This window comes from Megalobrama amblycephala, linkage group LG4, assembly GCF_018812025.1.
Source record: "Megalobrama amblycephala isolate DHTTF-2021 linkage group LG4, ASM1881202v1, whole genome shotgun sequence".
NCBI classification, from domain to species: domain Eukaryota; kingdom Metazoa; phylum Chordata; class Actinopteri; order Cypriniformes; family Xenocyprididae; genus Megalobrama; species Megalobrama amblycephala.
This window is the reverse complement of record NC_063047.1, coordinates 49,848,230-49,873,481: the sequence shown is the minus strand read 5'-3', so window position 1 is coordinate 49,873,481 and position 25,252 is coordinate 49,848,230. Positions and strand designations below refer to the sequence as shown.

The following is a 25,252-nucleotide window of genomic DNA, read 5'->3' as shown; positions in this document are numbered from 1 at the left end:
TGTTACTGGTTTGACTGATACTTGAGTAAATATTCTTTTAGTGAAGTTCAAAAGAGTTGCTTATGATAAAAGCAAACATTTAGCGTAATGAAAATATATCATGTTTGACAATTACTAAAGGATCACTAAACTTTTGCCATGAAAACACCCTGCTTGTATGATCATTTTTTAGAAATTATTTTTATTTTAGAAATGTAAATAGGGGCAATAGTCTGGAAACACAAATATTTTGCTACAAGTTAGAACATTGTGTCGTTGTTTCCCTCTAAATGTGAAACAAACATAGTGCAGACTTTTGTATTAGTGTTTAACTTTTCCTTTTGTTGCTTTCTACCTTTTCCACTGGAAGGTCAATTCCAGTTATGCAGTACCTGTAAATAATAATAACATGTTTGTATAATAATTTAAGGACCTATTACAAGGCATATATTTTTTTCACATTAATCATTCAAATTCATTGTTACATCCAAAAAAAAAAAAAAACTTGTGAATGATGTAAAATAACTTACAGACTAACAGTGTGGAAAGTGCATTTGAGAATATAAATCCACAACCAACTATACCAAGCCATATTCCCAAGAAAACGTGAAAAATTTTAAAAACACATTTTACTGTACACTTTTTAGAATACTTCTTAGTAAATTGTAAGTTGTTAATTTTGCCGGGAACATGGTAAACATCAAAAATTCGCTCCATAAAGGGTTAGTTCACCCGAAAATGAAAGTTCTGTCATTAATTACTCACCCTCATGTCATTCCAAACCTGTAAGACTTTAGTTCATCTTCAGAACACAAATGAAGATCTTTTTGATGAAATCTGAGAGCTGTCTGACAGCAACACAACTACCACTTTGATGTTTCAAATCCATAATCCATATTAATTGAGTGGTTTAGTCCACATTTTATGAAGAGACTCGATTGTTTTATATGATGAACAGATATAATGTAGTCTTTAATTCACATATTAGCATTCATCAACACACATCAGTAGTGGTAAACGGAAGCTCAAGCATGTTTGATTGACATGCGCGAGAACCAATGAGGTTCATTCTTGTGTTACGCAGCACGTTTGAGCTTCTCGCGCATCAAGCAGGTTCCCCTGAACTTCTGTTAATGTTCGCTGATCAATGTTTATATGTGAGTAAATTAAATCTGTTCATCATATAAAGCGATTGAGTCTCTTCAGAACATTTGGACTAAACCACTCAATTCATATGGATTAGTTTTACAATCTCTTTATGAACTTTTTGAAGTGTCAAAATGGTATCAAAAGGTGTTTCATCAAAAAGATCTTAATTTGTGTTCTGAAGACGAACAAAGGTCTTGCTGGTGCGGAATGACATGTGACAGAATTTTCATTTTTGGGTGAACTTAGTGGTCATAAAAGGAAACTGATGTAAAAATCTGTCCAATACTGTATATGAATTCGTATGATGGGAACATAAAAATGTACTGCATAGTTTGAATGAAGCTCCTCACTTTCTGGGTCTGTTTTCACTTTCCCGTTTCCTTTCCTAATCTAATTTACACCCATTGCTAGAGATGCACAAACAGCACCTTCAGGACTCTTCTGTCAGTCTCCTGTAGATCCCGGATTCATTTTCCTTTAATGTCCCCAGTTCAGAGCCTTTGATGGGATGCAGTGGCCATATATTTCATTGAGCTCAGAAGAGCAACACTAACTGGGAATGTCTTTAAAAATATCAGTTAATATCACTCACAGATTTGCAGCATTTTCTTACACCATGAATGCAAACACTCAGTTTCTGAATTTTCCAGTAGAAAAAAATGGCATCATTAAATATTCATCATTCAATTTGTGAAATTTTACGAACAATTCAGTTTGAGTCAAGTACATTTAGACTATTATAGTAATGTTAAAACCATATCAAGTCAGTGTATTAAATTCATATTATTACTTAGATCTCAGATTCAATTGTATCAATTGTATCCACCTTATTTTGCAACATAGAAGTAAGCTATTTTTGTACAGGTAAAATAGCTGGAAGCGGATGACACCGGAAGTCTCGCACATTCAAGTTACAAATGCACCCGCTCTGATGTTAAAAATAAGGTGTATATATCAAAGGCTCTGATTCAATGCTTTTTTTATCCTATGGGTTTATTGTTGAGTTATCCGCTGTTGAGTTATCCCCCCTCCTCTGCTGTTTTTTTTTCACAGCCAGTGTTGCTGTCCTCTGGTCAAACCCCTCTCTACACCTCTGCGGTCTCCACACTGGTAAGAACACTAACGCTTTGCTGCCCCTGCTGTCCGGGAGGCAGAACTGCACCTGCAGGCTGCAGTAACTCTTGTGTTTTTGATCATTTCATCCTTTTTCATGCCATTTCATCACTGACAGCCAGATCACATCATTATAACCATGGAAATAACTCACAGAACCAATCATTTTTGAATCCACATCTTGTTGGTTTCATCTACAGCAGTGCTTCTCATCCTTTTTGACTCAAAGGCCCACCATTGTCTGGCACAATGTATTTCTGCTGCAATTATGACAACGCCGCTTGTTTTCAAGTTTTTTATTAACAGAAACTGGGAGTGATGATACATTTATTTTGTGATTCTATAAGATTCTAAATTCTGATTCTATATGATTTTCAATTGAAATGATTATAGTTATTAAGAGGATATATATGTATATATATATATATATATATATATATATATATATATATGATTAACACTTCCTTTATGGCATTGTTCTTCACAGTGGCATCATCATTATTGTTTAATTGTTAATATCTTCATAAAAGTGCCATTGAATTGAACTGGGTCATCCAATTGACAAGTGAAATTTAAGTCAAGTTAATATATATATATATATATATATATATATATATATGTGTGTCACCTTAAAGGCAGGGTAGGTAAAAAATGTATAAAAAACTTTTTTTTTTCAAAATTTGTTTAAACTTTATTTATATATCAATACATATTTAAAATGTAAGTACTCTGAAAAAGAAAGTATAGAAATCGAGTGTCTGTAGACCTCTCACGACTGTTTTAAAGACAGCTCATTATTTCCATTCACTCCACCCCCTCCCTTCTGGGCTCCTTCCAAAGCCACGCCCCCAAAACGCATGAACGTGCGACTCCGACCACTGAGCTGGAAGACGCATTATTTACCTGAGACGAGCGGAGAGGAAGGAGCACAGTGCATGTAGTGACATCATGTCAGAATCACATGTAATAAAAATAACTTTATAATTATGAAGATAAACATAATTTAATTCGCTAACGAGTTAGTTATCGATAAGGCAAAGCTAAAAACAGGTTGCATGATACACGTTTTTCCATTACCATCATTTACACTGTGATGAAGATGAATTTCGTGAATAAGATTCATAACATATACGTTGTTCTACAGATAAACAGAGTAACATACACTCAAATATCAACTCACAACTGCATTGCAGACACAAAATAATAACACACACATACAACAAAGTGTGTACGACACACACAGATACAAGATAAAGACATCAGTAAACATAGGTAGAGAATATAAAAACAAAACAAAGGCGAAAAAAAAAGTGCAGGTAAACTTACAGGTGAACATGGTAAAAGAGTTAGACAGAGGGTAAATATAGGTCTAAGAAAAGTTCCTAGATGCGGAGTAACGTTAGGCCTACTATCTGTTAAACATGTATTTAGTTATCTAAAGCAAAATTATGCACAATTCAACACTATAGCTATCATCTTGAGCTAGGCCTATAGATTATTTATCGTCTCTACTACGGCTCGCTAAGTAATGTTATGTTAGCTATATTACGCAGCTACGTGTGCTAATGACACATGCTTCATGAAAAAATAAACAAAAAAATATGTATGATCAAAATACAAAAAGAAAGATTTACCTGTCCAGCAGAAATAAAGCCATCAAGGAGTCACTTTTCAGCCCCTTGAGTTCCCTCAGTTCTCGCCATCGCTGGAGCGCCACGCCGATATTAACTCGCGTTTTATTTCTTTGTTTATCCAAAGACTTTTTGTTCATTGCCTTTTCTTGTACTGTTACTGTCTTCCTTTTTTGCCTGGTTTGCCTTCACTAACTGCATAGGCCGGTACTGTGAATTTTGCTTGCTGTTTCTCTGCCATTGTTTTGGTATTCCTAGGATCCATGCCTCTTGAATTCCCCAAATCAAACGTGCGCGCGCAAGTGGGCAGGTCATGTGTGGCAAAAGGGTGGTTGCCATGGTTGCGAGAGAGTGACAGCCGCCTAAGCCAATCCTATGTTTCGTCCCGGATGGAAATAATGAGCTGTGTTTAATACAGATTAAACGGTCTAGAGTCACTCGATTTTTATACTCTTTTTATCAGAGTTCTTACATTTTAATTATGCATGTATATATAGAAAGTTTAAACAAATTTGGAACAAAATTTCTTACCTACCCTGCCTTTAAGAGTATATACTGTATGTTGGCTTTTCATGTTTTATGGGGACATTCCATAGACATAATGATTTTTATACTGTACAGACTGTATATTCTATTTCCTAACCCTAAATTTACCCATCATGGACAGCTTTCTGCATTTTTACATTTTCAAAAAACATTATTTAGTATGATTTATAAGATGTTTTCCTCATAGGGACAAAAAATGTTACACACACACACACACACACACACTGTAAAAATCCAACTTGTGCCAAATTTATAACCTGTAATGTTAAGGCCATTGTACTTGTGTGACTTTACTTACTGATGAAGAAAATCAAGTTCAAAACTCATCAAATAGAAATTGTTGTGACAAGTTAAATAGATGCAAACAAAGATGGCGTTGTAACACAAAGACTCATTTTTGACATTTTTTTCTGTCTTGCATCAATGTCAGGTTGTTTTTACAGTAGCTTCCTTCATATTTCTATATGGTATTTCTCTGTCGCCTGAAGTCATCATTTTCTCTGTGCTGTCATACCCACTGCAGTAATATCAGCAAACTCATCACTCTGCTGCAGAGTATCAACACACACATACACACACACACACACACACACACACAGGTACACTTTTATATTCTCTCTGCAGTTTCAGCCTATTATTTCTGACAGCTCGTATATCTGCTCAGAACAATGTTGTTTCCTTCTAGATCTGCTTAACGTCTCTCACTATGATGCAAGTATTCTTTTAACACGTGTGCTCTGAGAGCTTCTGTAATGGATGGCCAGACTTCAGTTTTTATTTAAACAAAGTGCAAAATGCATTGACTGCACAACACTTTGTCATATAATCATTTTTAATGATGTTGCTTCAGTTACTTTAGTGACAAAGAGTGTCAGAGAGAGATCTCAGTTTGATTTCATACGTCAAAATACACAAATTATTTGTTGCAATATACGTTTCTAATTTGGTTCAGTGGATTGAATTGTCTCTTTAAATGAGTTAATGCAGTGCCTCAAAGCCTCCTGTAGAGGGCAGTGTGCTGTCATGTTGTAGCAGGTCAGCTGTTGACTAACATGTCTTTGACTGTCAAACATGGGTACACTAATATCTACAGGAAGTGATTGGCCAGTGGCAGGAAACTTGAGCTTGTTGTGTTTCAATCAGTTGCGTCTGACTGACGTATCTACTTTGTTTTATAAACTCTAAAAAATGTTTTGATGATGAAAATGAACAAACCCAGCGCTTGGGTTAAATGTTTGCCCAACATGCTGGGTAGTTTTATTTAACTCAACTATTGATTAAAAATGACTATATGTCTGGCTTAAAATGAACCCAAAATTAGGTTGGAAATTAAAAATCAGACACATAATTACTAGAGGCAACAGTAATAATCAAAAGGTGAACGTTTATTAATAAGCAATTTAATAAATGTTTATTCTTTATTTAACATTTATTAAACTTATTAATAAATGCTCATTTCCAACATACTTTGGGTTCATTTTAAGCGAGCAATACAGTAATTTTCAAACAATAGTTGAGTTAAATAAAACTACCAGCATGTTGGGTAAACATTTAACCCAGCTGCTGGGTTTGTCCATATTTAACCCAACTTACGTTATTTTTAACCCAACATTTTTTAGACTGTATGTTACTTCTAAAAGGTAATAAAAATAGACGCAAATACAGCAATTGTTGAGACAGGTAAAATTAAATCACTTGGCTCTGGAGTTCATATTGTCATCTCAGTCTTTGGTTTCTTGGCAAATCTGAGCACAGTTTGAGACATCGAGATCTCTTCTGAAACTCTGTAGAAAAATTATTGTGATTGTTTCCTTGGGAGAAAAATCTGAGAAGCAGGAGTCTTGATTTGCTCTCCATTTAAAGTCGGCATGAAACAGAAGTTGCGATAATCTTTTCTTCCCTTTTGTGACGTATATCCGTGTGAAACAGCTTTTGGAACAAGAACAAATGTAGGGCAGGACTTGATTATGTCCTTTGGGAATTGATTGGATGGTGGTGGTTTGCTATTGGTGGATCTCATGTGAGTGACAGGTTGCCCCGCCTTCACACCAGTAAACACATCATCAGAGAAGAGTTTCTTTTCAGTAGTCTGAATGGAGGCAAAATAGCTCAAAATTGAAAAATGATCTTGCCTGTAGTGTCTTGCCTTAATCTCATTGCTGTCTAGGAGAAACAATTGAGATATAAAATAGATTTCACTGGGAATATAGGATCTTTCCCATATGGGCACACACACACACATGCACAGCACTCAAACATTTTAAACAGGAGGTTGAGACAGTTAGACTCTGGTGTCCATAGCAACGGAACTGCTGCTGCTTATATTAACACGTTTGAAGTGCCAAGGAGGCAAGTAAAATCATCCTAAGCTCCCCCCACCCTCTCTCTTCCATTTGTAAATGACAGGCTGTAGGATGTGAGGTGGTGTGATGAGGAGAAAGCACACTTACACTTACACTTACACACACACACACACACACACACACACAGCAGGGTACAGGGACCCAGCAAACACCAAACACTCATCCACAGAGAACATGGATGGGTGAGGAGTACAAAAGAATTATGTAATGAGATAGATAGATAGATAGATAGATAGATAGATAGATAGATAGATAGATAGATAGATAGATAGATAGATTGATAGATTGATTGATTACACAGTCCAGCACTCATAATACAAGCATATTTGACCTCAGAATGCCATGATTGACCAATCAGAATCAAATATTCAAAAGAGCCGTGCAATAGGTTGTGAAGATTACTGTATTTAGGCTCATATTGCACTGATGTATCTTAATCACACAACTTCCTGTTGCTAAGATTAATTAAATATTTTACATTATTGTGTATGAATGGTATGAAGTCTTGTGTTATGCCTAAATCTACACTACCTTTAGTATTACATGTTTTTTCAACTCAGAACAATCAGATGATTGTTATTAATAATATATTTGTACAGTTTTCTGTTAAGATTTCTTTCTGTTTGCCTGGTTCATTTCATATAACTGAAAACTGTTTCCTACAGAATATAGTTTTTGCAGTGGGGACCCCATCCACCCACTAAGTAACTACATGTTTAACTACATTTATATACATTTACATTTATTTATATTTTTTAGATTGTACTCAACTTCAGTGTTACGGTAACGCATTACAAGTACGCATTACAAGTAACTTGAGTTACGTAATCAGATCACTTTTTCAAGTAACTAGTAAAGTAACGCATTACTTTTAAAATTTACAACAAAATATCTGAGTTACTTTTTCAAATAAGTAACGTGAGTTACTTTGTTTTTCCATGTATTGAGTGACAGCTCTCCTATCACCATGTTGAGGAAAATTATAAGTGCAGAGGCGTCGTGTGTAAATATGATGGTTATTGTAGTTATAGACTAAACGTAAGAATGCATTTACTAATCTCGCTTGCACAAAAAAATTCAGTATTCCTCATATATGTTAAATGAAACAAATGTTTTTATGAATTTAATCTCACTTTATTGGCCAAAGTACTTGCTGCTGACATTCGATGATTCAGTTAAATCATACGCAAAAATATAACTTTTTTTATATATAAACAAGCCCAGCCCAGATGAGGAAAAGTAATGCAAACTTAATGCATTACTTTTCTTAAAAAGTAACTAAATTGGTTACTTTTTAAGGGAGTAACACAATATTGTAATGCATTACTTTTCAAAGTAACTTTCCCAAACATTGCACACAACTTCATTTCAAGTCTGATTCAAAACAACGACTTCTTGAGTCGTTTTGTGCGATTAATTGTCTCAGAAGTGTCATTTGTTCATGAATTGGACAACACTGATCATGCTGTATGTGGAGAATACCCAGTGAGGATAACACAATAGAAATGTGTTGGCATTAATTCCTTATTTATTTTGCCGCTGTAGATTCAGCAGGAAACACAGACATTATAGTGTTTGTTGAATCAAATTAGTATATTATAGTGTAATATAGTATACACTTTTGTAAAAACCAGAGAAAAATGAATTAGTAGGTGCATGCCTTGGTATACATATGAATATGTGTGTGAGTGTGAATGTGAGTGTGTGGGTGTTGTTATTGCTGCACTACACAGTATACGGACAGAAGCAGCTCTGTTGCGTAACAAGCTCCGCTGTGACTGGAGCTCTAATTGGCTGCCGGTTTGATCATTTGCATATCTGTATGGACTTAATGGTAAAGCACAAATTGCTTTGCACGAACATAGCTAAAAAAAAAAGCAAGGTTATAATAAAAAAAGCATCTTGTAACAGTGGAATTAAATGATTAATCCTACTGTTATTTTTATGAAAGATAGTAAATAAAAAGTCACGCTCATGAAAAACCAGAAATGGATTGAAGGCGAGGGAGATGTGAATGGACTACAGGGGAAATGATGTTAGATGAGAAATAGAGCTGAAGGTATAAGTGAAGGATGGAGATGAAGATGAGTCTAGAGGGAAATCGAGGGAGTTAATAACTGGCTCATGTTTACAAACCCCTGATTCTATAGATCGCTGTTTCTACTTGAATTTAATTTTGCCCACTATAAAAACGTTATTCAAAAGATTAAGAATGAACCACTAGGCAAGAGGCAATTTCAAACTGAGAATTCGTTAAGTACATTACATTATTGTGTTAAATGCTCAGATGGGAACTCATTTCTAAATCTTAATATAAGTTGGTCAGGCAAGTTTGTTTAAAGAGAAAGTAGACAGGCTAGAAAAATGCCAGGAAGTTAGTTAAAGGTGCCATCGAACGTTTTTTCACAAGATGTAATATAAGTCTAAGGTGTCCCCTGAATGTGTCTGTGAAGTTTCAGCTCAAAATACCCCATAGATTTTTTTAAATTAATTTTTTTAACTGCCTATTAAATTAACTGCATCATTAAATATGAGCCGATTTATGTTGTGCGGCCCCTTTAAATCTCGTGCTCTCCGGCCACGGAGCTCGCGCTTGCCTTGAACAGTGCCTTAACAAAGTTTACACAGCTAATATAACCCTCAAATTGATCTTTACAAAGTGTTCGTCATGCATGCGGCATGCATGCGTCGGATTATGTGTGAGTATTGTATACTGTTATATTGTTTACATTTGATTCTGAATGAATTTGAGGCTGTGCTCCGTGGCTAATGGCTAATGCTAAACTGTTGGAGAGATTTATAAAGAATGAAGTTGTGTTTATGCATTATACAGACTGTAAGTGTTTAAAAATGAAAATAGTGACGGTTCTTGTCTCCGTGAATACAGTAAGAAACGATACTTTAACCACATTTAACAGTACATTAGCAACATGCTAACGAAACATTTAGAAAGACAGTTTACAAATCATCATGGATCATGTCAGTAATTATTGCTCCATCTGCCATTTTCCGCTATTGTCCTTGCTTGCTTACCTAGTCTGATGATTCTGCTGTGCACATCCAGACGTTCATGGCTGCCCTTGTGTAATGCCTTTCATAATGTTGGGAACATGGGCTGGCATATGCAAATATTGGGGGCGTACACCCCGACTGTTACGTAACAGTAACGTTATGTTGAGATTCGCCTGTTCTTCGGAGGTCTTTTAAACAAATGAGATTTATATAAGAAGGAGGAAACAATGGAGTTCGAGACTCACTGTATGTCATTTGCATGTACTGAACTCTTGTTATTTAACTATGCCAAGACAAATTCAATTTTTCATTCGAGGGCACCTTTAAAGTGATTTTACCACTGTTTATATAGTTATAGGCACAACTTTTGCCTGTTCCTTTAAAAGTGTGTCAGTAATGGCGTGTCCAGGTGGCTAAACGGTGAGTCTGGGCATCAGCTCACCAGTGTGTATGTCTATGCCAGCCTGCCCATCTGTGTGCCAGTGGGGGCACTGAAAGGACACTGCTTTCCATAATGCTTGCATGGGCATCAGCAATGATATTCACTCACCGGCCACTTTATTAGGTACACCTTGCTAGTCCCGGGTTGGACCCCATTTTGCATTCAGAACTGCCTTAATTCTTTGTGGATGAGATTCAACAAGCTGCTGGAAACATTCCTCAGAGATTTTGTCCTATATTGACATGACAACATCATTCAGTTTCACATCTATGATGTGAATCTCCCGCTCCAGCACATCCTAAATCTGCTCTATTGGATTGAGATCTGGTGACTGTGGAGGCCATTTGAGTTTAGTGAACTCACTGTCATGTTCAAGAAACCATTTTGAGATGATTTGTGACATGGTGCATTATCCTACTGGAAGTAGCCATCAGAAGATGAGTACACTGTGGTCATAAAGGTATGGACATGGTCAGCAACAAAACTCAGGTAGGCTGTTGTGTTTAAATGGTCCTCAATTGGTACTAAGAGGCCCAAAGTGTGCCAAGAAAATATCCCACACACCATTACACCAGCAGCAGCAGCCAGATCCATGCTTTCATGTTGTTTACACCAAATTCTGACCCTACCATCTGAATGTTGCAGCAGAAATCTAGACTCATCAGACCAGGCAACGTTTTCCAATCATCTATTGTCCAATTTCTGGTGAGTCCGTGTGAATTGCAGCCTCAGTTTGCTGTTCTTAGCTGACAGGAGAGGCATCAACAAGGCATTTTCAGCCACAGAACTGCCACTCACTGGGTATTTTCTCCTTTTTGCACCATTCTCTGTAAACCCATAGACGTGTGTGTGAAAATCCCAGTGGATTAGCAGTTTATGAAATACTCAGACCAGCCTGTCTGGCACCAACAACACATGCCACGTTCAAAGTCACTTAAATCACCTTTCTTCCCCATTCTGATGCTCAGTTTGAACTTCAGCAGATTGTTTTCACGAGGGCTGCATCCAAAAACTTAAAAATGCTGCCTTCAAAGGACACATTCCAAAGGCATGTCCGAATCCAAAGTTAGCTTCACTTCCTGTCTCCTGAGATCCCTTCAGCTGATTGATTTTTGATGCTGAAGGCATCAGATGTATTCCTTCGCTGTCTTTGAAATCCCACAATCCTGTGTGTTCCATTCAGTGACAGATGAGCTAGAAAAAGAAAGATGGTGTCTGAAAGTTGCGGTTTCTGGTCAGTTTGTGTGTAAATGTATATTTTTGACCAACGTTTTCCACTTCTGATGTCATTTCTAGGGAGAAATTACTACTGTAGTATTAAAGATTTGTTTAGTTCTCACCAAAGCGTGCTTTGCTGTAGATCATTAAACTGCTCCACTGCCTCAGAAGTCTGAACGAAATCATGTTTCATGAGGTGCCTATGTGGCATCCTTTTAGGTTTGAAACCTTTTATATATAATTTTATAAATATCAATATTTTAAAGCTGTTGAGATAATTGAGGCAACAATTCAGCTGCCTAAGTTTTCAGATACATCCGTAAATACATTGAGTTGCTGCCTTGTCATTGGCTGATTAGATATTTGCATTAATGAACAGGTGTACCTAATAAAGTGTCCGGTGAGTGTAACTGGGTCAAAGATGTTTTTTAAAAAATCTTTACAAAACTTATGTAATGCATATTTTTGAATCATGAACAATGCATTTAAACAAGTTTCAGTTGTTCAGTTGTTAAATTAATTTTTTAACTTTTTATGTCAGGCGGTACAACCACATAAAGTAGTTGTATGTATATACTGTAGTTGTACCATCTGACATGGAAAGTGTACCAACATAACCATACTTGAAATGAGCAGTTTTTACCAGTATTTGTGAGAGATCTACAAACCATTCGCTCTGACTCAATGATCAGTGTGGCTCCTCTGAATGATGATTTATAATGTTTACTATTATTACCTCCTCAATTTATAATAAAAGAGCCGTGTCTGCAGTTGTGCCACCCTGACATTTGAGAATATACAAATTGCTGGACAAAAGTTTTTCAATTAACAGCTTTAATACTACTGATATTTGTAAAAGTGTGTTTATATGAAAGGTTTCAAACCTAAAATGATGTTGTAGTATTTAGTTCTTAATGTTTTATTATTAAGACACCATTTAAATTTTCTTTTAAAGGTTTTTAGTCTGTTCATTTGTTCGGACAGTTGCACCACCTGACATTTTGGGGGTTTAAGATAACAAAACTTAAAATAATTATGATTGATTATGATGATGATCAATATATATGATTGATAAAATGATTATGATTTGACTTTTTTAACTTTAGTTAGTGTGTAATGTTGCTGTTTGAGCATAAACAACTGCAAAGTTACGACCCTCAAAATTCAATGCAAAAGGAGATATTTTCTTTTACAGAAATTTGCTTTTTAAGGACTACAACAAGATTCTTCCTGGGTTGGCTGAACACCGTTACTGACAATCCTCATTTTGGCTGTGTGAGATTCTCCAGCTTTGTTGTTGTTGAGCTGTTAAAGCTCCGCCCTCTTCTGGAAAGGGGGCCGGGAGCAGCAGCATGTAGGTCTTAAATTTCAATCTTTATGGTCTTAAAATGTCTTAAAAAGGTCTTAAATTTGAATTACTGAAACCTGCATGAACCCTGAATAACACCATTGCAACCACTCAAAACACCCTGAAGCTAGTTTTTCACAGGCAAGCACCACTCAGATTTCTTTAGAAAATGTTAAAATGCAGTTTTTAATTTTTTAATTTTATTTTTTTGCTCACCGTCCTATGCCAGCTGCAGGGACATTATGCGGTCTGTGTTCATGTGCTCAGTATTCACACTTACTCATTGCCCACTACAGGTTCAGGAAAGCTCTTTATATGTGTGTTTGAAAGTGATTTGATTACCTTTTGCTACAATGATCTCCTCTAGGCACTATACACTTGGCACTCTCTACCTCTTTTGCATTTTTTTCACCTCTCTTTTACTAAAAATCTTGCTGTTGTGTGTGTGTGTGTGTGCGTGTGTGTGTGTGTGTGTGTGTGTACGAGGCTTCTATGTCTATTCAAAGGTTCTTGCTCACTAATGAATGTTTAAAGTTGTCCCTGCAGCTCTGAGGTAATTACTGAACAGACTTTTGCTGAGACAAATGGTCTGGGGGATCCAACGCAATAGAGAGAGAGAGAGAGAGAGAGAGTGGGTGGTTGAGATGAAAATGGTGGCAGAGAGAAAGACTGAGATATAGAAGGAGAAAGGAGAGAAGAGGAGAGGAGAGTGCATGTGATTTCTCATTTAGGTGAGCCTTTCAACTTGGAGTGTCTTACGTAATACTTGTGTGCACACACTGGAAAACAGTTTTGCGGTGAAAAGCATTGTGGGGTAATTGTGTTTCCTTAGGCTAAAGCAGTTCAGCTGGCATGCAATTTACAGTGATTATTGTCACATAACTTCATTACGTTGAATGTTTAGTTCAGCAAGTGATATCCAGTTATGATCTCAGATATACTATTTCACATGTTGTGTTACATTTTTATCCAATTTTGTGTAAAAAGTTTGTAACTTATGGCAGTATGAAGTAATAATCTGTGAATTAGGATACAGAGTCTGAATTATCATTATATCTATAACACACATTTGGACAAACTTAGTTTGAAAAATGTTCATATACTCACTGAAAAAAGTGAACTACCGTGCCATTTATTTATAGTGCATTTTTATTTTGATCTAATTGAAAATCATGATTCAGTTTGTCTAACTAACTAATACATTTGGCTGTAACAAATTAGAGCATTTTTTAAGTTGGTCCAAAGTATTTATTTTTTTTTTTTTCAGAGCTCCGAACACAAGCATCCTTGAAAAAATAAATTTTCCATTTCAAATACATCCTTTATTTTATTTTCATCACACTCTTTTCATCTTTCTCTGTATTTACCTTTGCCGTCCATTAACCTCTGACACTGCCATCATTATGTATAGTACTAAGCATTGTGCATCTATCAAATATGCACAGAGAGAGATGATGCATTGCGTTCTGCTGACACTCATGCCTCTTCTTCAGCTCAACCCTACAACCTTTAAGCAATATTTATGTATAAGGGGAGGCAGTTAAAAGCAGGTCATTATCATACACTGTGTGCAGAATTATTAGGCAAGCTGGTTTTTTGATCATATTTTTTTTCCAAGCACATTTTACCAATTCCAATCCACATCAATCTTAATAACTACTATTAATATTGTTTTTAATCATTTATAAGTGATATATAATTGTTCATGAAGGCTGGAAATGAAAAATGCCTTATATTCAGGTGTGCAGAATTATTAGGCAGGTTTGCTTTTACAGGCAAAATGAGCCAAAAAAAGAGATTTAACTCAGACTGAAAAGTCAAAAATTATTAAATACTCACGAGAAGGACGCAATACTAATGCAATACTAGAAATTGCAAAGTTAAAGCATGACCAATGGACAGCAAAATGCTCATGGGGTCAGCGGGGTCATACAAAAACAGGTGGAAAAGAAAAGACACATGTTAACTGCAAAAGATTGAATAATTAAGGTGAAGAATTAAGTGTGAAACCATCAGGAACCCTTTAGTCTCCAGCGCCACCATTTTCCAGAACTGCAGCCTACCTGGAGTCTCCAGAAGTGCAAGGTGTCAGGATCTCAGAGACTTAGGTTAGCTAAAGAATCCTAAAAAATGACCCGCTCTTAATAAGAATCACAAGCTGAAATGTTGTGAAATACATGAAGACTGGGTTTTTATAGGCCTTATAGACAGACAGCTTGAGAGTGACTCCTGAAGGACCAGCACCACATCCTCTTGTACCACTGTTTGAAGAATTTATCTTCCAGAATCTGGCAGTAAGGTGTGGGAGTTCACTTTTAGTCCATCTCTTATCCTGAAATGTCCGTCTTGCAGAGATGGACTAAAAATGATCTTCCAAAACTTACTGCCAGATTCTGGAAGATAAATTCTTCAAACAGTGGTAAAAGAGGATGTGGTGCTGGTCCTTCAGGAGTCACTCTCAATCTGTCTGTCTATAAGGCCTATAAAAACCCAGTCTTCATGTATTTTCTAACACTTCAGCTTGTGATTCTTATTAAGAGCGGGTCATTTTTTAGGATTCTTTAGCTAACCTAACTAAGTCTCTGAGACACCTTGCACTTCTGGAGACTCCAGGTAGGTCGCAGTTCTGGAAAATGGTGGCGCTGGAGACTAAAAGGTTCCTGATGGTTTCACACTTAACTCTTCACCTTAATTCTTAACTCTTTTGCAGTTAACATGTGTCTTTTCTTTTCCACCTGTTTTTGTATGACCCCGCTGACCTAATGAGCATTTTGCTGTCCATTGGTCATGCTTTAACTTTGCAATTTCTAGTATTGCATTAGTATTGCGTCCTTCTCGTGAGTATTTAATCATTTTTGACTTTTCAGTCTAAGTTAAATCTCTTTTTTGGCTCATTTTGCCTGTAAAAGCAAACCTGCCTAATAATTCTGCACACCTGAATATAAGGCATTTTTCATTTCCAGCCTTCATGAACAATTATATATCACTTATAAATGATTAAAAACATTATTAATAGTAGTTATTAAGATTGATGTGGATTGAAATTGGTAAAATGTGTTTGGAAAAAAAATATGATCAGAAAGTTAGCTTGCCTAATAATTCTGCACACAGTGTAGGTCTTACTTCCCAAAGGACATTTCTGTTGTGCATTTCCAAGCTGAGCTGGATAATTCAGTCCTATGTTGGAATGCTAGGTGTCTCCTTAATAGTGAATGATATACTGTAGCCTAGCATGTGTAATAATCTGGAGTGCAGTTCGCTTCAATAGAAGCAGACATACACTCCCAGCTCCGACTGCAAACGAACCGGAAATACACAATAGAGTATTGCTGAGTATTTTAGCACACCTTTACAGAAGTGCTGTGAATGTACATGGTATAAAGAGATGGTAATGCAGCGATGACGTATTTTTGTAAGCCAAAACGAGTTTGCATTTTAGCACTTCTGGTTCCATTGTCCTGAAGTCAATGGGCTTTTTGAATGGGTTTTTGGTTAAATGCCTGAAATAAGGTCTGTGGTGAAAACAAGATATATTCACCTTTTATTCTACAACAAAATACATCAGTAACAATAACGCTTTTACTTATCTTGAAAAAAGCGGTTGATAACAGGAGGTTGCTGGGGACATTAAAGGCCCCGATATAGGCTGACATAAAGCAAAATCAAAGAAGGAACTGGTATGACATAATTTCAAACAAAATCAGGCCAAAACGAAGTTCCGGAAAAGTTCGCTTCAGCTAGTAAACTCCTTCGTACTACCATTGGTCCGTGGCAATGATGTAATAGGTCGGTGTGGCTCTTAGGACGTCGAGGTATATATCGGGGCCTTAAACGTCATCACACCAAACAGGTAAACTCATTGCTGTGTTTGAAATCACCCCCTATACCCTCATTCACTATTCCCTACATCAGTCCACTAATATAGTCCACTTAAAGGAGTGAATGAAAATGAGTGAGTGCACTTTTGCATAGTTTGTGCTTGCTGTTTAATAATCATTTGACACTTAGCAAACTGGCAGCTCCAGTAGTAAGATGATGTGATGATGTTTAAACCTTATTTAAACAATTTAATAATCACTTAAAATGTATTTATACCTGTATGATATTACGCTGTATCCACATTGGACCAGTGCGGTTTGGAAAATGGATGGATGGATGATTCAGCAGCGAGCGTCATCTTCTGGCGAGATGGGGGAATTAATGCGCCGTGCGACTCTCGGGGTGCATTGAGCCCAAAGTATACTTAGGCCATCCGCATTTGTGTACCGTCCACATGACGTAATTTTCGTCATCCGGAGGGCTTGTGGACGGCCGCACACCCCATCCGCGCGCAGCCCAAATTTCGCGCTGATGGTGCGTGTGCAACAGCGCATGCGCAAGCAGGAAAGAAGAGTCCACTAGGTGGCAATACGCACAGTACTGAGCACAATGTGCAAGTGTTTACACACTCGTCAAAGAAGAATGTGTAACGAACGATTCAAAAATAAGACGAGTAAACTTAGAAGCATATCCTTCTCCATCGTTCTTGATTTTTGTTCTCTTGGTGTATCTTCTGAACTAAGTTGCAATGGTGGATGCACTATTTTTCTTCTCGGATCCTTCCCAGCGAATGTCCCGTTAATGACACAATATCTGGTAGTGTGGAAAAAAATTGTCCTGCGCATGTGTCGAACTCGGTCACCCATGCGCATCCGCGGTTGAGTATACTTTGAAAGATGTGCGGACACAACTGCGCGCAAGACACGTCCCGGCACGGAAAGTGAAGTATACCCGGGCCTTTATAGGTATTCTCTAGACGTTGAGCGTATAACGGTTGTACACCCGTCACCGCGGTGCATTGTGGGATTGAATGAGAGCACTTAATATCGTCCACTATGGTTTCGGACATTACAAATCACTGTGCCATAGTGCCCTATTTAAGGGTATAGGGGGCGATTTCGGACACAGCCATCTACTCACTAGTCCTTTCACAGCCTCAAGCTTAATGGTGGTGACATTGAAGTCATGTGACCGTGATTTAGCTCATTCATAGCCTACATTTAGCTTTTTACTTCTGCTGATTATATTTAGGCTTCAAAATTCATAAAAGTTTTGTTCATTTGAAGAATCGTCGTGTAAGAATCATAAACTTCTGTTGGTCAAAGAGCTTATTTTCTGCAATAATCCAAAAGCTAATGGATTGGGTTTTTGTCTTATGGTAGGCTACCAGTTGATGCCAACTCTACAATATCATTGGTATTAATTTGCTTAGTAGTTAAATATGACTTAACCCGTACTACTGTGTTAATAAAATTATTAGCATATTAATAGACGGGAAAATGGTAGTTTTGTTATATGGCATTTTTTCACATTACTAGCAGGCCTCTTTTTTTCTCATTGTCGTCCACAATAAACGTATGACACACAATGCGCATTATGAAGCTAATAAATTGTATTAGTCTATTTCGGAGAAGTTCTCGTGAGCGCGCAGCTCACTGAGCATCACGTCGCGTGCGAATAGTAGACACCTTCGTAGACGCTCCGGTTTTTGCTCTCTTTGTAGGCCATGGAGAAGATAAACAGCCTCATTTTCACAGTCACAGATAGTTCTTAAGCCGTCAATGAAGCCAGAAACAAGATGAGCAAAACCTTTGTGGACTAGCCTATATCAGCGTGTCAATAAGTGCACATCATCTTCACATTGTAGCAGTTGTAGCAGTGTTTTTGCTTTTTATCTGCGCTATTTAATTGCTTGTTCGTTATACGTCGTGTCTCGCGCCATGAATTGCGTAAAATAGATAGTTCTTACTCTTAAATTTCAACTGGATGTCCCGAGAACGAAACTATTGTAGCTTAAACCCCCTAAAATCACTTCTTGCACACAAGCAGCAAACTGCTATTGTTACATTTTTGTTGCCATGAATGAATAATATGCAACCACATTTATAATAGACTGCCTATAAAAGCAATTGGCCACTCGGAGTCGTGCATAACATTTATTTTACCGCTTCGCGTCACGACTACAAAATCATAAACGCACATACATCCTTTCATTGATTGCTGCTTTATTCACTTTCCAAAACGCGCCTCAAGACCTTGATTTCTGTTTTATTTCGTCTAAACGCGTCATGCGTGAATGCCTTCTTTCGCCTCTGTCACATTTAAAGCGCAAGCCTGTCTCTCCTCCTCCTCCTCCTCCTCCTCCTCACCCCTCCTCCCGCGCGCCGGTCGTGTGGAGAGCTGCGCGCTCTCGGTCTGAACGCTCGTCGGTGTTCAGCGCTCGGGCAGGATGTTTGTGTCCGTGTGGTACGCCAAGAAAATGGGCCGGCGTTTCATCAACAACGTCCGGAAAGCTAAAAAACAACGCCATCGGATCATGGTAGGAAATGACGCCTTTCTGAATATACTGTCATTTGGGTAAGCTGGCTGTTCATCCCTATAGCCAGAAAACGCGACGGGAGATGTGTACATGACTTCTGCTGGAATTTCTAACCTAATTTGGAAACAGTCTTAAAATAATAATAAGCTCATTCATTAATAAAAATAATGAGAAGAAAATTGAAAAGAAGATCATATAGGCTACCGGATTCCCACAATATTCATATTTGATTGTGTGTAATGTGTTTATTAGAACTCAGAATAATGTCTGTCTACTGAACAGTTGAAGGAAATCACAAGGGAGCTGTAGGAGTTTTAAAATCATTAAAGATATTCTTTAACATCCTTTTGCTGATGTTCTACAGAAGCATTCTTACGGGAATCATAATAGTCCTACTGGGAACTATGTGTTCTTAAAGATGTTTATGTTTTATATAAAAATGTTATGGACCTTTTGAGGAATGGCTCTAATCAGAAGCATCCATAGATGGGTCTCTGTTCACAGCAGACGGATGGTGCTCTGAAGAGCCTGGTGCGTCAGAAGTTGCAAAATGTGGAAAGTTAAAATTAGGGTGTCTGTGTGTGAAATGGTGCTTCCGTCAAAATGGTCCAGCAGCTTAAATAATAGATGAGAAGATTAATGAGACTGAAGGGATTAAATAAAAGTATAAAAATGGGGCACCTGGGGTACATGGGGTACATTTATTAATTTAGCAGATGGTTTTATCCAAAGCAACTTACAAGTGAGGAATACAACAAGCGGTTCATCTTAAGGAGGCAGTAACGCATGAAGTGCTACATCTTCCAGAATAATACTAGTTAGAATAGGAAGGGATTAAGAAATAGTGAAAGAAGAAGATGACTTTTTTGTAGTATGTCAGAAATAATTCTTCTATACAATTATATTTAGTAGTTCATTTACACTCCAAAATGAATATATGTACATCAACGCTTCATGATATTTGAAGGTTTTTGATTGAACTGCTACTAGTGATGTAATAATGTTATGAATGAATTGGATTGTTTTTAAAAAAAATCAGTTTATTTTGCTGGGAAATAGCATTTCTAGACAGACATTTCCAGGCTGTTTCCATTTTTCTATAGAAGACTGAGGGTAGAGGAGAATTTGGAAGAAGAGATAGAGACTATATTATTATAGTAAAACTTTACTCTGTCAGTGGAGGATGAAGAGAGAGAAACACAATATTAAGTGCAAGAACAGATTGCTTGTGTGTTTCTGCCCTGGAGTGTGTGAGTGAGTGAGTGAGTGAGTGGGTGGATGTGTTTTCTCTTCTCATTGGTTTGTATCATAAATTGTGGGTGTCATTTCTGTCTGATTGTTTTTGTGAAACATTCATTTATTTATAAGATATGCAGTCAGAGAAACACTTTTAGAAACAGAGGGAGGGTTTGCTGCCACAGGTACGTTGACTTTCAGTGACAGTAGGACGGCCTACACAAATAGTCAACATTCGCTGTTACGTTTATTTGTTTATCCGAAGTGTCTTACAAATGAGGAATACAACAAGTTATTCATCTTGAGAAGGCAAAAACATTATGCAATATCTGCGTTTAACTACCCAACCTTCGTCCGACATTGTGTTCTGTAATGTGACCACAATTCATAGTGCAATGCAATCTGGGCAAGACATGGTTTAATGGCATTGATATTTGAGTGTAACTGCAGTATCACCTTGAGTACACTCTTAAAAATAAAGGTTCTTTATTGGCATTTATGGTTCCATGAAGAACCTTTAACGTCCATGGAACATTTCTTTATAGTGGAAAAGGCTCTTTAGATTATTAAAATGTTATTTACACTAAGAAAATGATGGTTCTTTTAAGTACAGTTCACTGGAAGGTTCTTTGGAGAGCCATAAATGGTGGTTCTATGGCATCACTGTGGAGAGAAGAAAAACTTTTGGAACCTTTATTTTTGAGTGTACTGAGGCTTTATAATGGCCACAGCCCCTCAAGAGTGCATGATATGCATGTTCAATGGGACTGACCACTTGCAATGAGTAGGACAATCATTTAATCAATAGTATACAGAGACCTCAAGACATGTTTTTTTTTTTTAAAGTTCTGTTAATTTGACGTAATGCTAACGATGCATGCTGAAAAAAAACTCAGCAGTCAAAGACATCCTAGTGCATGTTTATATAGAAATAGTGCACTGCTCCAGTGTGAATGTCCCTGACAGACAGAATGTCCATTTCAGTGCAGATTGTTTTGTGAACTTGCCTCAATGTAATGAAAGCTTTGCATTATATTGCTGTTATTAAAGGATGAGACTGCGACAACAAATGTATTAACCCGTGTGAGTGCAACATATGCTGCGGACACGCATTATTAAAGGGTTAGTTCACCCAAAAATGAAAATTCTGTCATTAATTTCTCACCCTCATGTCGTTCCACACCTGTAAGACCCTCGTTCATCTTCAGAACACAACTTAAGATATTTTTGATAAAATCTGATGGCTCACTGAGGCCTGCATTGACAGCAAAATCATTAACACTTTCAGATGCCCAGAAAGCTGCTAAAGACATATTTAAAACAGTTCATGTGACTACAGTGGTTCAACCTTAATGTTATGAAGCGACAAAAATTGTGCGCCAAAAAACTAAATAAAGACTTTATTCAACAATATCTGGTGATGGGCGATTTCAAAACACTGCTTCATGAAGCTTTACAAATCTTTTGTTTCGAATCAGTGGTTCGGAGCGTGTATCAAACTGCCAAAGTCACACCCCCCAGTGGTGAACCATTGAAATTTCGAAACACTTATGACGTAACGAAGCCTCGTTTACTGAAATCACATGACTTTGGCAGTTTGATTCTTTGATTCAAAAAGTATTCTCATCACTTCATAACATTAAGGTTGAACCACTGTAGTCACATGAACTGATTTAAATATGTCTTTAGTAGCTTTCTGGGCATCTGAAAGTGTTAATTATCTTGCTGTCAATGCAGGCCTCACTGAGCCATCGGATTTTATCCAAAATATCTTAATTTGTGTTCTGAAGATGAATGAAGGTTTTACGGGTGTGGAACGACATGAGGGTGAGTAATTAATGACAGAATTTTCATTTTTGGGTGAACTAACCCTTTAAACCTAAATGAAAGGTGAATAACACTGATGTATAAGCTCTTAACCCCCGTTGTAAGCCTAAACTGTAAAGTTGTCCCTCAAATCTGATTGGTTGATTGGAATGTTTTTCCAGGATCAATAAAGATGTTGATCCAGGATCATGTTGCACTTGGTGAAATCATGTTGTGTTTACACTACACCATTTTCAACTAAAAAAAGGAGGCCTGAAAATGCAAACTTTTGAAAACGTGTTTCAAATTGCAAGTCTTTGAAAATGATAGCATTATTGTCTCTGTATAAACTACAAAAACGCAAATTTGAGAAAATGGTTGACATCATGCACATGTGTATTACGTGTTCAGTGTATATGCGCATAGTTTTTATTTCAAAGTGACCTCGCCAATTACTGGCCTCGCAGCAGAATTCAGCATGTTTTGTCATTTTGCAGATCTGCATGAGCGGGGACCGTTTGACAACGTTGTCATCTGAACTTGAAAGCAAAGGAGAATTATGTTTATATTTAGTATGTTGTTGTCGTGTAAATGTACCCTGAGACAAGCAGGTATAAGCAAGAGAGAGAGAGAGAGAGAGAGAGAAACTGTATTCAGTATGTTTTGTGTAAAACACCTTGACTAAAATTATATGTGGACCAATGCATATAACCACATTTAAAATGTCATTGCATGCATTGCAATGACTGTCTGTATGCACCTCTAGACTTTACGTTTCATTTCAAGACAGATCCCATGAATTCCTAACTAACAAATCTATCTATTGTATCTATGCTTGTCACATTCTGATCTGTATTATTATTGGCTCTTGAATCATTACCGTTTTTACTCGGTAAACACTAGTTGATTCATTAAATAACATGAGACTGTGGTTATATAGCGTGCTTTTCTGATTCTTTGAATTTCAGTGGCAGTTTCAGGTGCTTATGCGAGGTGTGGGAGGGGATTTCATTCTTTTTTCCTCCCAACACACACACACACACACACACACACACACACACACACACACACACACACACACACACACACAGAGAGCCTCTGAGTGGGAGTTTATATAAGTAGATTTTGTTCAAATGCGTGTGTGTTGTTTCTGCCCACTGCTGTGTAGCAGCACCCTCAGGTTTACGTGTGTTGCCAGTTTTAACTTCCAAAACAAGCTTGTCATTCAGAAGAACTCAAAACAACCAATATTCATACACAAGCACAGCTCGATAATGTCATGCTCTCAGATCTGTCAGATTGTGTAGTACCCTTGAAGCAAACACAATGCCAGCGTATTAGTGTGTGCTATAGGTGCCGTGTGTAGCGTGTCCTGTTTTCTGTTTTGACAAGCATATAAAAGAGCAGGCTTTTAGACTGATTATAGTTTAATTAATTTTGTGCATCTCATTTTATGGATTAGTTGCTCTCTGACTTTGGATTAATTTGTTGAATAAATGTTTATTGAATGCGAATGTTAATCATTAACTAGCCCTGTAAATTTTTTTACAGACAAAGTGTGTGATTTTTCTGGACAGTGTGGAGAACACACTTTTTCTGAAGGGTGTAAAGTGTGTGAAGTGAGGCATTAATAGGTAGATTTCTTTAAAGGGGTCCTATTATGCCCCTTTCACAAGATGTAATGTCAGTCTCGGGTGTCCCCAGAATGCGTCTGTGAAGTTTCAGCTCAAAATCCCCCACAGATCATTTATTATAGCTTGTCAAATTTGCTCCTATTTGGGTGTGAGCAAAAACACTCCATTTTTGTGTGTGTCCCTTTAAATGCAAATGAGCTGCTGCTCCCGCCCCCTTTCCAGAAGAGGGCGGAGCTTTAACAGCTCAACAACAACAAAGCTGGAAATCTCACGCAGCCAAAATGAGGATTGTCAGTAACGGTGTTCAGCCTTACATTGTTCAAACACTGAGTCGACACTGATGGAGAGACTCAGGAAGAAGTTACAGCCCAACATGGCCTCACCCCCTTTGTTGCGTGTTGGTTGTAGTCCTTAAAAAGCGATTTCTGTAAAAGAAAATATCTCCCTTTGCATTGAACTTTGAGCGTTGTAACTTTGCAGATGTTGTTTATGCTCAAACAGCAACATTACACACTAACTAAAGTTAAAAAAGTCAAATCATAATCAAGGACCCCTTTAAAAAGTGTCATCTAAATTGCTTGAACATCCCAATCAGTCTAACATACTGTAATGTAGCATTTGCTTTTGGACCAATATTCATTTCAAATCTCTTGCATACAGTTTGTTATGGTTTTTGATTAAGTTTTTCAGGTGTAGTAAACTGACGATGAATGTGATGCTGAAGCAGTTTTAACTTAACCTCACACATTTATAAAAAGATTACTTACTGTGGAAATAATATACTTTAAAAGAATATACTTAAATGCAAACTGAATGCAGTGTGTTCAGGCACTTGAATGCATGTTAACTGCAATTAAATAAAAATGTTTTATTTTCGTAGTTTTGTATTTTAAATTTGTATTAAATGCAATTAGCTGAACTTTAGAGTGTTTTTGACCCACTTAACTAGGACTAAAGTACACCTTGTCATTTCATAATTACTTCTATTGTCTTAGAAATATGATTAAAGTGTACTGACGAATGTACTGACAAGTATAATGGTAAACTAAAGTACACTTTAAAGGTGCCCTAGAATCAGAATTTGAATTTATCTCGGCATAGTTGAATAACAAGAGTTCAGTACATGGAAAAGACATACATTGAGTTTCAAACCCCATTGTTTCCTCCTCCTTATGTAAATCTCATTTGTTTAAAAGACTTCCGGAAAACACTAGGATCTCATCATAACACCGACTGTTACGTAACAGTCAGGATCATTAATATGTATGACCCCAATATTTGCATAATGCCAGCCCATTCGACGCATTAGACAAGGAAAGGCAGTATTAACGGCTGGATCTGTGCACAGACAAGGTAAGCAAGCAAGAACAACAGCGAAAAATGGCAGATGGAGCAATAATAACTGACATGATATCAT

The 25,252-nt window shown here is 37.1% G+C and overlaps 1 protein-coding gene across 5 annotated transcripts in view; it reads left to right on the top strand.

Annotated features, from left to right (window-relative positions):
* LOC125267810 (disks large homolog 4) overlaps window positions 1-25,252 on the top strand; it is a 200,152-nt gene that overhangs the window by 101,125 nt on the left and 73,775 nt on the right. For 4 of the 5 annotated variants that reach the window (XM_048189782.1, XM_048189784.1, XM_048189780.1 and 1 more), the window contains one exon: window positions 2,182-2,238. In XM_048189782.1, the coding sequence (XP_048045739.1) occupies window positions 2,182-2,238 (57 nt within the window). Of the gene's footprint in view, window positions 1-2,181; window positions 2,239-19,028; window positions 19,160-25,252 lie in introns of those variants that run through there. The other variant, XM_048189785.1, reaches the window with a different exon arrangement.